The following is a 12,481-nucleotide window of genomic DNA, read 5'->3' on the forward strand; positions in this document are numbered from 1 at the left end:
TCAGGCTTTCTGTTTCTGATGTGCTCTTTGACACATCAAATTGAATCCTACAATTAGAATTTTTTTTTTTTGCCATGATAGCATTTTTGCATGTAAATGTACTGATTGTACTAACAGCTCTATGCAATCATACCTGTGAGTAAGGAGACTGTTGCCCTATTGTTTAGGAAAAGCAGGGAATTAAATTGATATCCTTAGATTCTGGGGTGAGTGCATTCATTCCTGAGTGAAAATAACACTTTCCCGTGTTAAAGTGCAGCTTTGGGGCATTTTTAGTTGATTTATGGTTTCTCTCTTGGGAAAAAAAAGAATACATACCTGAGTGTAGAAGTCAAGCAAATTGCATTTTCACAATAATTTTGAAAAATTTACTAGCTGGATATTTAATTTATGAACAAAGGCATTTACTTCCTGCAAAATCTATTTTAAATTACAAATTATTATACTAGCAAGTATATTGTTTCTTGAAAAAAGAATTTCAAACTTTCTTTAGGAGAAGAAATGGATCTAAATTATCACTTGTTTGCTGACTTAGATCACAGATGCCCCTGTCATTTATATCAAATTGCCTTGTTAGTACTTGCATTGTTATGTCTGTTATGACATGAAGGTCTGTGGTGGCCATCTATAGTTAGATTCAACAACATCAACACCATCAGTAGGAAGAAGTTAATGTGACTTAAATATAATTCACCCCACCTACTTGTGCTTATTTCTAGACATACACAGGTAGGTTCAACTGTTTAAAAACCTGGAAGAGATCTAAATTGACCATAAGTAGTACAGATTCGAGCTTTGGTTTGAAGTTTCCTACTCTTTCCTTATTTTAATTACACATAAACTTGTGCCACAGTTAAATGAAATAATCTCTTTAATGGGGAAAGGTGAAACTTAGATGTGAAATAAAATATTTCTCCCATCTATACTGGGGTGTTTTTAGCCACCTGTTTAATATCAGTCAGTCTTGTCCATTTTTGTTTTGCTAATAGCTATGCATCAGTTCCCCCCATCTAACTCACAGCTTTTACTTGAACATGAATGCACTTAGCATTCTGAAATGACTCTGTGAAAAATGTGTTAAACATTTTGTTAAATGCAATGTATTGACAGAAAAGCCGTAGATTCGTAATTTCTATAGCACCTGATAAAGGGTTTTGTTTCAGTTCCAAGTGTCTGAAATATTTTCAAATGTGATATTCAGAATTTTTAAATACAATGAGACATGGCTCTCAAGCATTGTTTGAAAATATTTCATTTGTAGGTAAGTGGAGGCATCCTTCGGATATTTCCAGAAGGTAAAGCCCAATTTGCTGATATTGAACCCAAATTTGATAGACTGCTGTTCTTCTGGTCTGATCGCCGCAACCCTCATGAAGTACAGCCAGCATTTGCTACAAGGTAGGAGTGATGGACTCTCTACTGCATGGTGCCTATCTTAGCAAGAAATGAGAAATTAGTCACACTGTGAATTATGACCTGACAAAAAGGAGAGTGGTTTCTGATAATGGATGATTAGGCTTCCGCTGTGTTGCTGAGTTTGTAGTGTTGCCTGATCTCTTATTTTGGAGAAAACCTCCTGAGTGTGTAGGTGGGAAGTTTCTGAGTATGTGCTTGGCAGAACTCGGTGGGAGCACATAGAGCCATAAGTAGGCCCCAACTTAGCCAAAAGGTGCCATCTTCATTATTTCTCTGTAATGACTTTACACCCTTCTGACTTGCCTTTGTCCTTACCACCCTACTGTGTAACTGGAAGATTGACTGGGTACTTCAGTTTAATGTTCTCTCTTGCTGGGGAGAGAGGTGTCAGAAAATAGTAATTTTCAAGCTAAGCTACCATATTCTAATTTGGGAATTAGGTGAGGGTTGTGGAACAGAAACAACCATCAATGCACAAATATTTTTATGGAGTACTAGAGGAGTTGTTCCCAGTCTGAAGCACAGGGGGAACTTGATCTCTCTTTTGTCCCTCAGTGCAGGGCAGTGGTTGATGCTAAAGGTACCCACACTGACTGCCTCCCCACCACCCCCCATGATAAGTGACATTTACAGATAGTGGCGATAGGTAAATCATTTGATCCAGACTTCCTGTTGCTCATGTTTTAACATGTTTAGATGGATGGCCAGAGCACTGAACATTGATTGGAGCTGTGAGATAACACAACTATGTTTGTAAGAAGTAACTTGAAACTACCTTCAGCATAACCTCTTGCAGCTTTTCCAGAAGCTGTACCGCTTTCTACTCTCAGAAGAGTCATGGTGAAATGCCATTTAGTAAAGCTCCTTAAAGTCTTTTCTCAATAGCTGGCATTTTGTATTTAAATCCTCTACAGGCAGTGGAAAACCAGAGGAGCCATGTAAGAAGGGTAGTTAATTGTCCCTTGTGGCAAATATCCAAAAAAAGATGATACTGCAGTGTGATTCAGTGATGAACTTGACCTAGTAAAAAGATGAGGTCACAGGGCAAGGTGATGTGGGCAGAGACTTTATTCTGGACAAGAGCCATAAATAGCAACTCGCTGGGGAAAAGAGTGTAAACTTCGAGCATCAGTGTCACCCTTTCAGTGACTTTTCAGATAATAGCTACTAGTAGGAAAAAAAAAACCAAACCCACTGCTTGCTTTATGAAAACTTTAGTCTGTCAGACTGTGGAAGTATCATCTAATTTAGGTTGTGATTCATGTCAAGTGTTTCACTGGTATTTTGGTTCATAGTTCAGGAGTTCTTTTTTCTTCTGTTTCCTTAGGTACGCAATAACAGTGTGGTATTTTGATGCAGATGAAAGAGCACGAGCTAAAGTGAAATATCTAACAGGTAAGCTCTTTTTAATATCACTGTTATTTTTTTGTGGAAGCGTATGTAAGTCTAGCCTTATCTCCTTGGGCCACCCTCTGCACAAAAAGAAAGTGGCATAACTCAAGTTAGGTTTTACAGGGGAGGTGACCCAGGGATTGAACTCCTGGGCAGTGATTCATAAAATCCAGGTCAATGCCTGTCCTGCTTATACTTCCTCTGAGACCTGAGGCTGCTCAGTATTTTTATGTGGGAGATACAGTTTCTCCCTACTCTTGTCTCCCTAATATATGTGAAGGATAAATACACCAGAAACTGTAAGGCACTGTAGAACTGAGAGCTGTTGAAATAGTTTGGATCGAATATAGGGATTCAACAAGTGAATACAACTTTACTTGACTAGAATTTTATATTGGAAAAACAGAAGCCTAAAATTAAAATCTGTAATCAAAGAATGGACCTACTTCCTTCATTTCCAATTTCACCTATCTAGCATCTGTTTTCCTTCTCTGGCTTCTCGCCCAAGAGGAAGTTGATCTAATTTTCCTGTTCAAATTAGCATTATAAGGAGAAATGGCCTAGGACTTCTGTCGTGATTGTAATTGCCATCACAATTTTGTGTTTGTTACAATAGTTTAAAAATAAACCAAAATCAGGTGTACAACAAGTGCACACACACACGAACGTGGCTTTGTCAAGAGCTGTGAAACCAATGATGTTGAAAACGTGTGCCAGTCATTTCCAGCTGAGACTTCATTCACTGCTGTCTGGAGCTCTTAAGCAGCCCAGAGCTGTGTACAGTTCAGTCCAGCTCCTCTTGGTGCTCTCAGTGACCTTGCATTTTGGGAGTGGCAAGAGCACTGCTGCTCCTGTCTGGCTTTCCAAGAGAGTCCCTTAGCTCCAGCTGGGCAGGCTGTCCCACTGCTTGGTGGCACATGCCTGTGGCAAGGAATTGTGGACTTCCCAGTCAGCCTGCCGGGCCTCCACGGAAAGCCTGTCTGTCTCTAAGCTGGCCTTCATGTCACGGGTGTGCAACTCTGCAGCTCCTGGAGTCAGCCTTGCTGGATCAGAGCTGTTTTGTTGCCTCTGCACAGCTTCAGCTGCTGCCCTTTCAAAGGGACTGTGAATAAATGGTTGCCAAGGGTGGGGCTCAAGCCTGAAGGGAAGGTGCTCCCCCTTCTGCCCACCTCCCTTTCCAGGGTCCCCCTGAACTGCAGGCATTTAAGGAAGGAAGGCTGGATTGTTTAAATTTTACGGAATCACAGAACCAGTTAGGTTGGAAAGGACCTCTTGAGGTCATCAAATCCAGCCTATGACAGAACACCACCCTATCAACTAGACAGTGGCACTGAGGTGGTGCTGCCAGAGATGGTGACTCCACCACCTCCTTGTGCAGCTCCTTCCAATGTTTAATCACCCCTTCTGTGAAGAAATTCTTCCTCCTTCAGTATTGGTTTCTCTGTAATGGGTTTAAATTACCATATTGTTGTGCTTTCAGTTTTCATTTACAATTATAATTGCATTCTTTGCTCTGTATCTGCAGCAAGAATCGTGCCAGATGCAATTTATTTTCTACTGACAATAATACATTAAATTATAGAATAAAATGTCATAAAATAGAAACCTATTCATTTTTGGATAAGTGTCAGTCTAACTAAAGCCATACAAAATATGTGTGAGTTTTTCTTGCTTATGGGATATTGTGTTTTGATAGTAAAACTTTATTCTGGAACGTGATGTAGACTGTTAGACTGTACTTCAATAAATGCTGAAAAATACCATTTTCCTTTTCATATTTCTGCAGGTGAAAAAGGTGTGAGGGTTGAACTTAATAAACCTTCTGACTCAGTTGGGAAAGATGTTTTATAAGCCTTTGATTTAGCAACTCCCCTTGCTGTTCACCCTGATAAATCTTGATGCTATCTATTAACTTTTGAATGTGAATAACAAGATAAAGGAAAATCAACAACAAACCAACATCTTAATACAGAAGCAAACAGTGTTTCAATGTTGCATCAAAAAGAAGGTTCTTTGACTGCTGAAGCATTGTACTATGTGATTGTGACTCCAGGCCTGTGACTGCTTATGTGAAGAAGATAAGCAATCAGTAAGAAACACCATATGCATCTGGACATAAATAAGTGCCCTACATAGAATTTGTCCATCCTTATATTTTGCCAGACCTGTCATCCAGCTGAATCCATTTCATCTCTCCCTTTTTTTATATGGTAAAAGTTTGAATTTTGGGTAATTTTTGTATGACCAGGTACAGTTTATCAAAATTGAGTCTTAAAAAAAAAAAAAAAAAAAAGAAAAACTGATAAAAAGGAAAAAAATTACAGTATTCTCCAATATAACATGGATCTATTTTTGTAAAACTGTTCATACTGTTCTCCTCTGCCATGAAAGACCTAATTTAATGTAAGGGTTGCCAGTAACTGATAATCACTTTAATTTTTTTTTTACAACTTAATTCAGAAAAGGAGCACTTTAATTACCAGCTAAAAATCTGATTGTTTTATATCATATCTCACACTAATCTTAACTTTTAAAGATTGCTGCTGTATTGTTTTTTTTTGGTTTTTTTTGACTATGTTCTCTTGAACCTTATTAACAAAAGCAAATCAGTATCTTGCTGTTAGTAACATTCAGTTTGTGGTTTTGTATGTTGAATCCACAGAGGGGAAGTCTCTTCTTTTTTCTTTGGTTTCTTTTTTTTTTTTTTTTAATTTTTGGAGGGGGGATGCTTGGTTGTTTTTTTTTTATTATTTTTTAAGTGACTGGCACTAAGTGAACGTGACACTATCGGTTGCTGTCATTGGCTTTGGGGACCTAGTAAATACCATCAAGTTACAAGAATATACAAGGGCTTTCCTAGGCTATTAGAGGTACCCAGAACCTCCTTACTTACTTGACAGAAATTTTTGAGCTTTCTCCCTTTTCTAAAAGATACCTGCCACCCCTCTTTCCTTTGTATATAAGTTAATAGAATATCTAAAATTCACTTTTTAAATTTCCTTTTCAAATGTTGGTGTCCCATGCAGTCTGTAAGTTGACGCCTTGATCTATTATATAGTATCAAGGAGGTGGTCAGCACACTGAAGCTGAAGTGCATCACTCTGTAGGCTCCTTGTGCAATAATACATCTTTAAATTTTCACTGTTGCTGAAGGATTTCCCCAGAAAGGCACTGCCTTTTGATCAATACTGAGGTATATATTTAGTAAGAAAATATTTGCTTTCTTTTACATTGTTTTTATTTTATCCAGAGGATGGAATATCACAGAATAAAAGTGAGATGTGCAGAAACTGTGATATTCTTATTTTTAAGACATGGGTGTTTTGGACACAGATTTTTCTTTCTTCTTCTTTCCTTTTTTTTTCCTGAGCTTTAAAAGCTTGACAAAACAAAAGCAAACTTATCAAAGACAGCATTCTTATTTACAGGAGTTTGCGGGTTGTTCACCTTACCCACTGCAGTTTTCTATCTGTCCCTTATTTCCTTATTTAGCCAAAACAATGTGAGTGTACAGAAATATTTCTGTATATATTACAACTTGTGACAATTTTAGCATCTGTATAGTTTGTATTCAATTAAAGACCCTTTCTATGGAAAGCTCAGTAATTTTTTATTAAAAACATTACTATTGTTCATGTAAAACATGAAAAAGCTAATTGTTTAGTAACAAACTGACAGAAGGGGAGAAAAATTCAGTATTGGTATATCATTTAGGAGAACCAACAGAAATCCCAGTTTTATTTTGATTTCACTTTTCCTTTTTTAGTAAGTTCTTGCCCTGTACAGTTCTCTTCCTCTTTCCTCTTTTCTTCCCGGTAAAACAGACAGGATACCTTTACTCTAAGTGCCTCTGCCAACCTGGCCAAGGAGTGCAAATCTTCATTACTGTCTGGTCTGCAGTGCTTTTAGGCTACCAGTGAAACAAGCAAAAAAGTCACCTCTTCGACTTCATCTTCATTAGTACTCCTTTAACAGAAGTTTGGTTTTGTTTTAGAAATGTAAGCATAAGCCTTTAAAGTAATTTCAGTCCCTCTGTAATTCAAACCGCTGCAGTTAAACAGCGTATCAAATTCTAATCACACTGTAGGTTTGTGCTTGCCAGACAGGTTTAAAAAGTGCTTAATTTTTCACTCCATGTAAGTCATTACAACAGGGTCAACAAATCAGGTCAGCCATTTCTTCCATGTCCTTTAGAAACAGTTCATTTCATGTCAGTTGAATATTCAGTCTTGAGCATCACCAAGCAGGTCCTTGTTTTAAAACTATTTTTTAAACTGTCTTATGATCTGTATGTGTCTAGTCCTGGTTAAAAATAAAGCTTCATAATGCTATTTTTATTCATGATGTTAGCTGGCTGTGAAATATGAGACCTTTATCTATAGCAGGCAAAGAAATTCAGGATTCATTTACAGGTTGCCTATAAAGTTGTGTAATTTCAAAAGCAGTGTTCATTATGAAAGAGCTCCTCAAGTTGCTTGTAAAGCTAATCTAATTAAAAAAGATGATGTATAAAGGTTCTTGAAAACTGTGTGGTTATTTGTAATCTTTGTAACTTTTAAAACTACTGTGTAGCAACTAAGTTATGAATGCCTCCTGGTAAAGGGGGTATGTGAAATTTTGGATGCATTGTTATGGGTGTTTGGTTGATATTTTTGTTTGGGTTTTTTGTTGTTGTGTTTTTGGTTTTGTTTTTGGGTTTTTTTTTTGGTGGTGTGTTTCGGTTTGGTGGTTTTAGGTTGTTGGTTTTTTTTTAATCAGAGCTGTTGCTGCTCTGGAGAAGGATCTGGGACTTTTTTTTTCTCTAGACTGCCTTCAGTTACCTGGGTGTGGTGACCATTTTCCTGATGATTTCCTCCCTCAAAAACAGGACCCTTTTTAGGCTTTCTGAAGAGTGATTATGATGTAGAGTCAGCTCTAGTTTTTTCACCACTTTTGACAGGTATGTGAGGTACAGAATGAGTCACATTCAAACAGGATTTGTAAGGTTTAATGGGATGTCCTCAGTTTTACATGGCTGCCAGTGAATTATGGGCCCTTGAGAGAGGACAGAAGAATGGTAGAGTCTGCAGGTGCAAAACTGTAAGAGATAGCACACAATATTCCTCCTCTTTTGATGAGCTTTGTAGTGACTGTATGGTTATCAAGGAAACAGTGTCTGGCTGTGCTTCTGACATCACTCTAGCTTTTGTGAGGCCCCCTGCATGTGCTTGTCTGTCTTCAGCTAGTTCAGAAAGAGCTACCTGGATCTTCAGATGAGCCTCCAGCATTAGTGCGCCTGTCATGGCACTTGGGGGCCAGTTGTGCTCATTTCTGCTCTAAGGTGATGGTTCTTGGCATTTTTTTGGGTTGAAACACAAGTGTAGCAGCACTGAGCTGATGGTAAAGTGCTTTGAAGCTTTTTCCATGTTCAGTGCTGGATAACTTCTAAGAAGTTCTCTTGAAAGTACATCTTCCCCATCCTAGTTTTACATTGAACAAGGAAGAAGCCTTTCTTGCAACCATTCTGTGTAGACCTGGTTTGGGTTTTGTTTTGTTTTTTAAATTACCACATTGTTGAGCACAATATGCAGGGGGATGGTTTTGCATAGTAAATTCAAACACTGCACCAGGGAAAACGAAGTATTTCTCTTGGGTGTTTCTCAGAAAAGAAATTTGCAGATTTGAGAGCTGACAGCCTGTATCATATGTAAAACTTCTGGCTTTGCTGACCACTTCAAGGTCAGGAGTGGAAAAATCACATCTCCATCAGACTGGTAAGTGTGGCCAGACTGAAAAGTGCCATTTCTGTGCATGCTGAATGCTTTGAATAAGAGGGGAGAATGCCAAGTGACAAGAGCAAACTCAAAGTCGCAAAACTCCAGGAGTCTCACATTTGTACCTTGCCTGCAGGCATGCAGATAGCTGCATGCTCTTGCAAATACTTAGTAGGAATTTGTGAGTACTGAGCAGCGACTTTGAAGAAATTCATGGGTCTTAGCTGGATTTGGATCTCGCCTGCTGTTTGGAGAGGATGAGGGTCAAAGTATGGATCTCTGGGTCTCCCATTGTCAGGTTTTTTTATTTCTTTTTTCACTTGTAAAGCTTGAATGTAAGTAATTGCTGCACATGTACCGAAGTCTTTTTGTACAGGAGCTGTGTTCACTCTGGAACATCTGCTGCATCAGAGCTGCTTGACCCTGTCTGTTAGGTGTGGATAGCAGCTGACAGAAGCAGGTTTCAAGATCCTCTCTCCTACCAGACAAAACCAGTTCCAGAGAATTTGCTCTGTTGACTTTTACTACCATTTACTGAGTTTCATCAAGGTTTTCCTGACGGCTTTGAAGTTGAATGAATATACAGAACATTTATCCCTTTCCTGAAATATGAAAAAAGAACCCCAAGCTCATAGCTCCCAAATGAGTTGGCTCTAAAAGTGGATGGGACACATGAGATGTAACTTGCCAGCCCATTGGGGATAGGCTCAAGTCTTTAGCAGGAGAGGGAGGAAGTAATGAGTTGAATAGAAATGGTAAAGTAGGATGTGAAGAGACTGGCACATGGGACCAAGATACAACAACATGTTGGGTGGGTATGAGGAATATGGGACAGTCCAATTTAAAATATAGGTGTCTGCTTTTAGAGGAACATTAAGTGTGGGGAAAAAGTATGCACAATATGTTTGTCTCAGAAAAGATAGTTGATGCATCCCATCCATCCTTCATGCATGTGTGTTGCAAACAAGCATATTTTTATCTCTGAAGATGAGATGTGTTCATAACTTTACTTGAACTAGGAGCTGGTTTCCTTGTCTGTATTCCAAAAGTAAGTTGTTGGACTTTCCTCTTATTAAATATGCAGCTTGGGATTAAACTTCTAATGGTAGTAGTTTATGGGGTCTTCTGGAGAAATTATTGTAACTACCTTTGTATATAACATGATGATAAACGCTGGAAGTGGCAACTGGCTCGTTTAGCCTCTAAGCCTAGTACTGTCCTTTCCATATGGCTAAAAGTTTGCAGGGCATACCTCACATCAGAGCAGGAGGGATGTAAAACACAGAGATGGGCTAACAACCAGGGTCACACCCAGGCAAGCTGTGATAAAAGGCACACACTTCAGGGCAGTGTGAACTGAAACCCATTATTTCTTTAAAATACTGTTGGAGACGGGAAGTAAAATTTCACCTCTGAATATTCTGAATATCCAGTGGTCCTTGTAGGCTTGTCTGTCTGTGTCAGTGTGGTTTGCCAGGGTGAAACCAGTTGCTCTCCTGGGTTTGTTTCAAGGGCTGATGTGATTCTATTGTATTTTATTTAAAAGCAAAAAGATGGAGCCATCATAATTAAAGTGTAGAGATTTGACTCCTACTCACAAATGAAAAGCCTAGTGCCTGAATATCATATTGGGTTGTGAGTTGTATTTTGCTACCTAAAGAAAGCAAGGGTCAACCAAAAAGCCAAGAATAAAAACCTCTCAAAATTATCTGAAGGCAAGTCACTTTGGTTGTAAATATGTCTTGCTTACATTACTGCATGTATAAAGCAAGCTTTATAAGTCTATTAAAAGAGATTGCATTATAGCAGAAGACATGGTGGCAGCTCTAAGGAACAGAAGGAGACTAGAATTTTGGGGCTGGATTAATGGCTGTTGGAATCCTGAGAATTTTTTTTCATGCAGTAAGATAGGAGTGAATCAACCAACCACTATAGAAACAAACTAAATGCCACCACCCCTAGATCTGAAAAGTAAAATTTTGGTGAGTGCTATACCATGAGTTACCAGAGCCAAAAGTTACTTCAGAACTGTTTTTATAGGAGCACTTGAGAACATCTTTGGACGTCAAAGAGAATATTTCCTCAGGGAAAATGTGATTGTGGACACCGCTAATGTTTGCCAAAGGGCTGTGGGTAATAACAATCTGTTTTCTGAGATTAGAGTCCAGTTGATGGTGTTCTTGATAGCAAAGAGCAAAGTTTGAGCTGCCACATTAGGCATATTTATTTTCCCTTCGCTTCCCCTTCCCCAGCCACAACATAATAGTGAGTAATGTGGTGCTGGACACGTGTTCTGCGCAGTCATATTTTAATGAACAAGCAGGAACTGCACAAAGTTAACGCTCTTCAATCCTAAATATTTCTAAATATAAGAACTCCTGGAGGTAGCAATTTTGAAACTTCTTTGACTACTTTTATTTTTTCCCACCTGCACTTTAAGAACACTATAGCTGTTTGATTTTTTTTTTTATTTTTTAACCCTTTTTTTAAAATAGCACATTAGGAAATGACTGTATCTGGCTGAGAGTTGCTGTAGCTCTGCAACCATGAAACATTATGCAATGAGATGAGGAGGGAGGGCACGTACTTCAAGATAAACCCGAGGCTTATACAAATCCAAGAAGGCAGGTGGGGAGCGAGGGGCTAGCTGTGGCCAGGCTGTGACTAGGACACCAGGAAGGGGATGCAGAAATGCTTCAGGCTTGTGGGACTGGAGAGAGAGAGGCTGGGGTCCTGCTGTGTCACAGCCAGGACAAGGCCTTGTCCCAAAAAAACATGTTCTTTGTGTCGCAGAGGTGACAGGGACACATCGCTCTCTTACAGAGGGAGGATGCTGTGTGACACAAAAATCCACTGGGGCAGGGATGGAGGAGTGGGGAAAGTGGGATGGGGGTGGTTACACCTCCAGTGCTTACAGTAGATTTGAAAATTTGCTTGTTTCCTTATGTGAGAGTGCCTGGAGAGCAACCACTCTGCTTCCAACCTGCACTTGCCATTTCTGCTCCTACATGTGCCTGAGGGCCTCTCTGGCCCCTTGCTACCCCAGTGCTTTTGCATTCTTCCAGGGCTCCCCGAGCACTGTCCCATCTGCTGTCAAATGAGCTGCAGGCCTTTCTCTCCTGCTGTGTCCCTTGAGAGGGAGTTGGAGTAAATTGTAACATGCTTGGCTGAGGAAAACATTTGGGGTGGGTTTTCTTTGGTGAGATGACAGCTGGTCATGGTCTGGTGGCTGCCCTTCCAGGTGGTCAGGTGCTACCCAAGCTCTGGCTGCACAAAATGCCTTGAGAATAGTGGCTGCTAGGTCATGGCTGGCACCACAGGCCCTGGCTGGTGCTGCTGCCTGCCCTGAGTTGGTGCTGCCTGACAAAAGCTCTGTGTGCTAAGCTGCTCTCTCTGGGAGGCCAATTAACCTTGAATTGCTCCTTGTCCTTTGCAGAGGTGGTGAGTTATATATGACACAGCTGAACCGTGGCAGCTCGTGGGATGTACCCATCACCTGGCACTGCATTTAGAGTCCCCTAACCGTGCAACAACCACCCAGCAACAGCTTCACACCAGGCTTGGGTAGTCTTTCTGTTGAAGAGAGATAGAGAGAAGGAGACTGAAAAACTGTAGCAGGTTTCATGGACAGGACATCTACTTGCCAGTGTCCTAAAAATGGTGTCACTTCAGCACACACCCACATCCACATGTGAAATCACACAGAGGGCTGGGATCAACCCATCCTGTAACAATTCATAGCTGGGTGAGGATGCTTGCCCAACAGCAGAAGCCTCCCATCCCTCTCCTCTTTTTGAAGAAGTTAAGGCAGTGTTTCCCTCCATATCTGCTGCAGGGTGTGCATGAACTGACTGCAGCCTCTGTATGGTTCAGTGTGTGCACAGCTGAGGATGCAAGGCACTGGCTGGGGGTGGGAGTGT

At 40.1% G+C, this 12,481-nt stretch overlaps 1 protein-coding gene across 1 annotated transcript in view; it reads left to right on the top strand.

Annotated features, from left to right (window-relative positions):
• EGLN1 (egl-9 family hypoxia inducible factor 1) overlaps nt 1-7,333 on the top strand; it is a 34,601-nt gene extending 27,268 nt beyond the window's left edge. Inside the window, exons 3-5 of the mRNA XM_068185084.1 lie at nt 1,262-1,398; nt 2,744-2,811; nt 4,595-7,333. Of these exons, the coding sequence (XP_068041185.1) occupies nt 1,262-1,398; nt 2,744-2,811; nt 4,595-4,659 (270 nt within the window). The 3' untranslated portion in view covers nt 4,660-7,333. The remainder of the gene's footprint in view (nt 1-1,261; nt 1,399-2,743; nt 2,812-4,594) is intronic.
• Nucleotides 7,334-12,481: the final 5,148 nt, after the last annotated feature.

Source organism: Anomalospiza imberbis, chromosome 3 (genome assembly GCF_031753505.1).
Source record: "Anomalospiza imberbis isolate Cuckoo-Finch-1a 21T00152 chromosome 3, ASM3175350v1, whole genome shotgun sequence".
NCBI lineage: Eukaryota > Metazoa > Chordata > Aves > Passeriformes > Viduidae > Anomalospiza > Anomalospiza imberbis.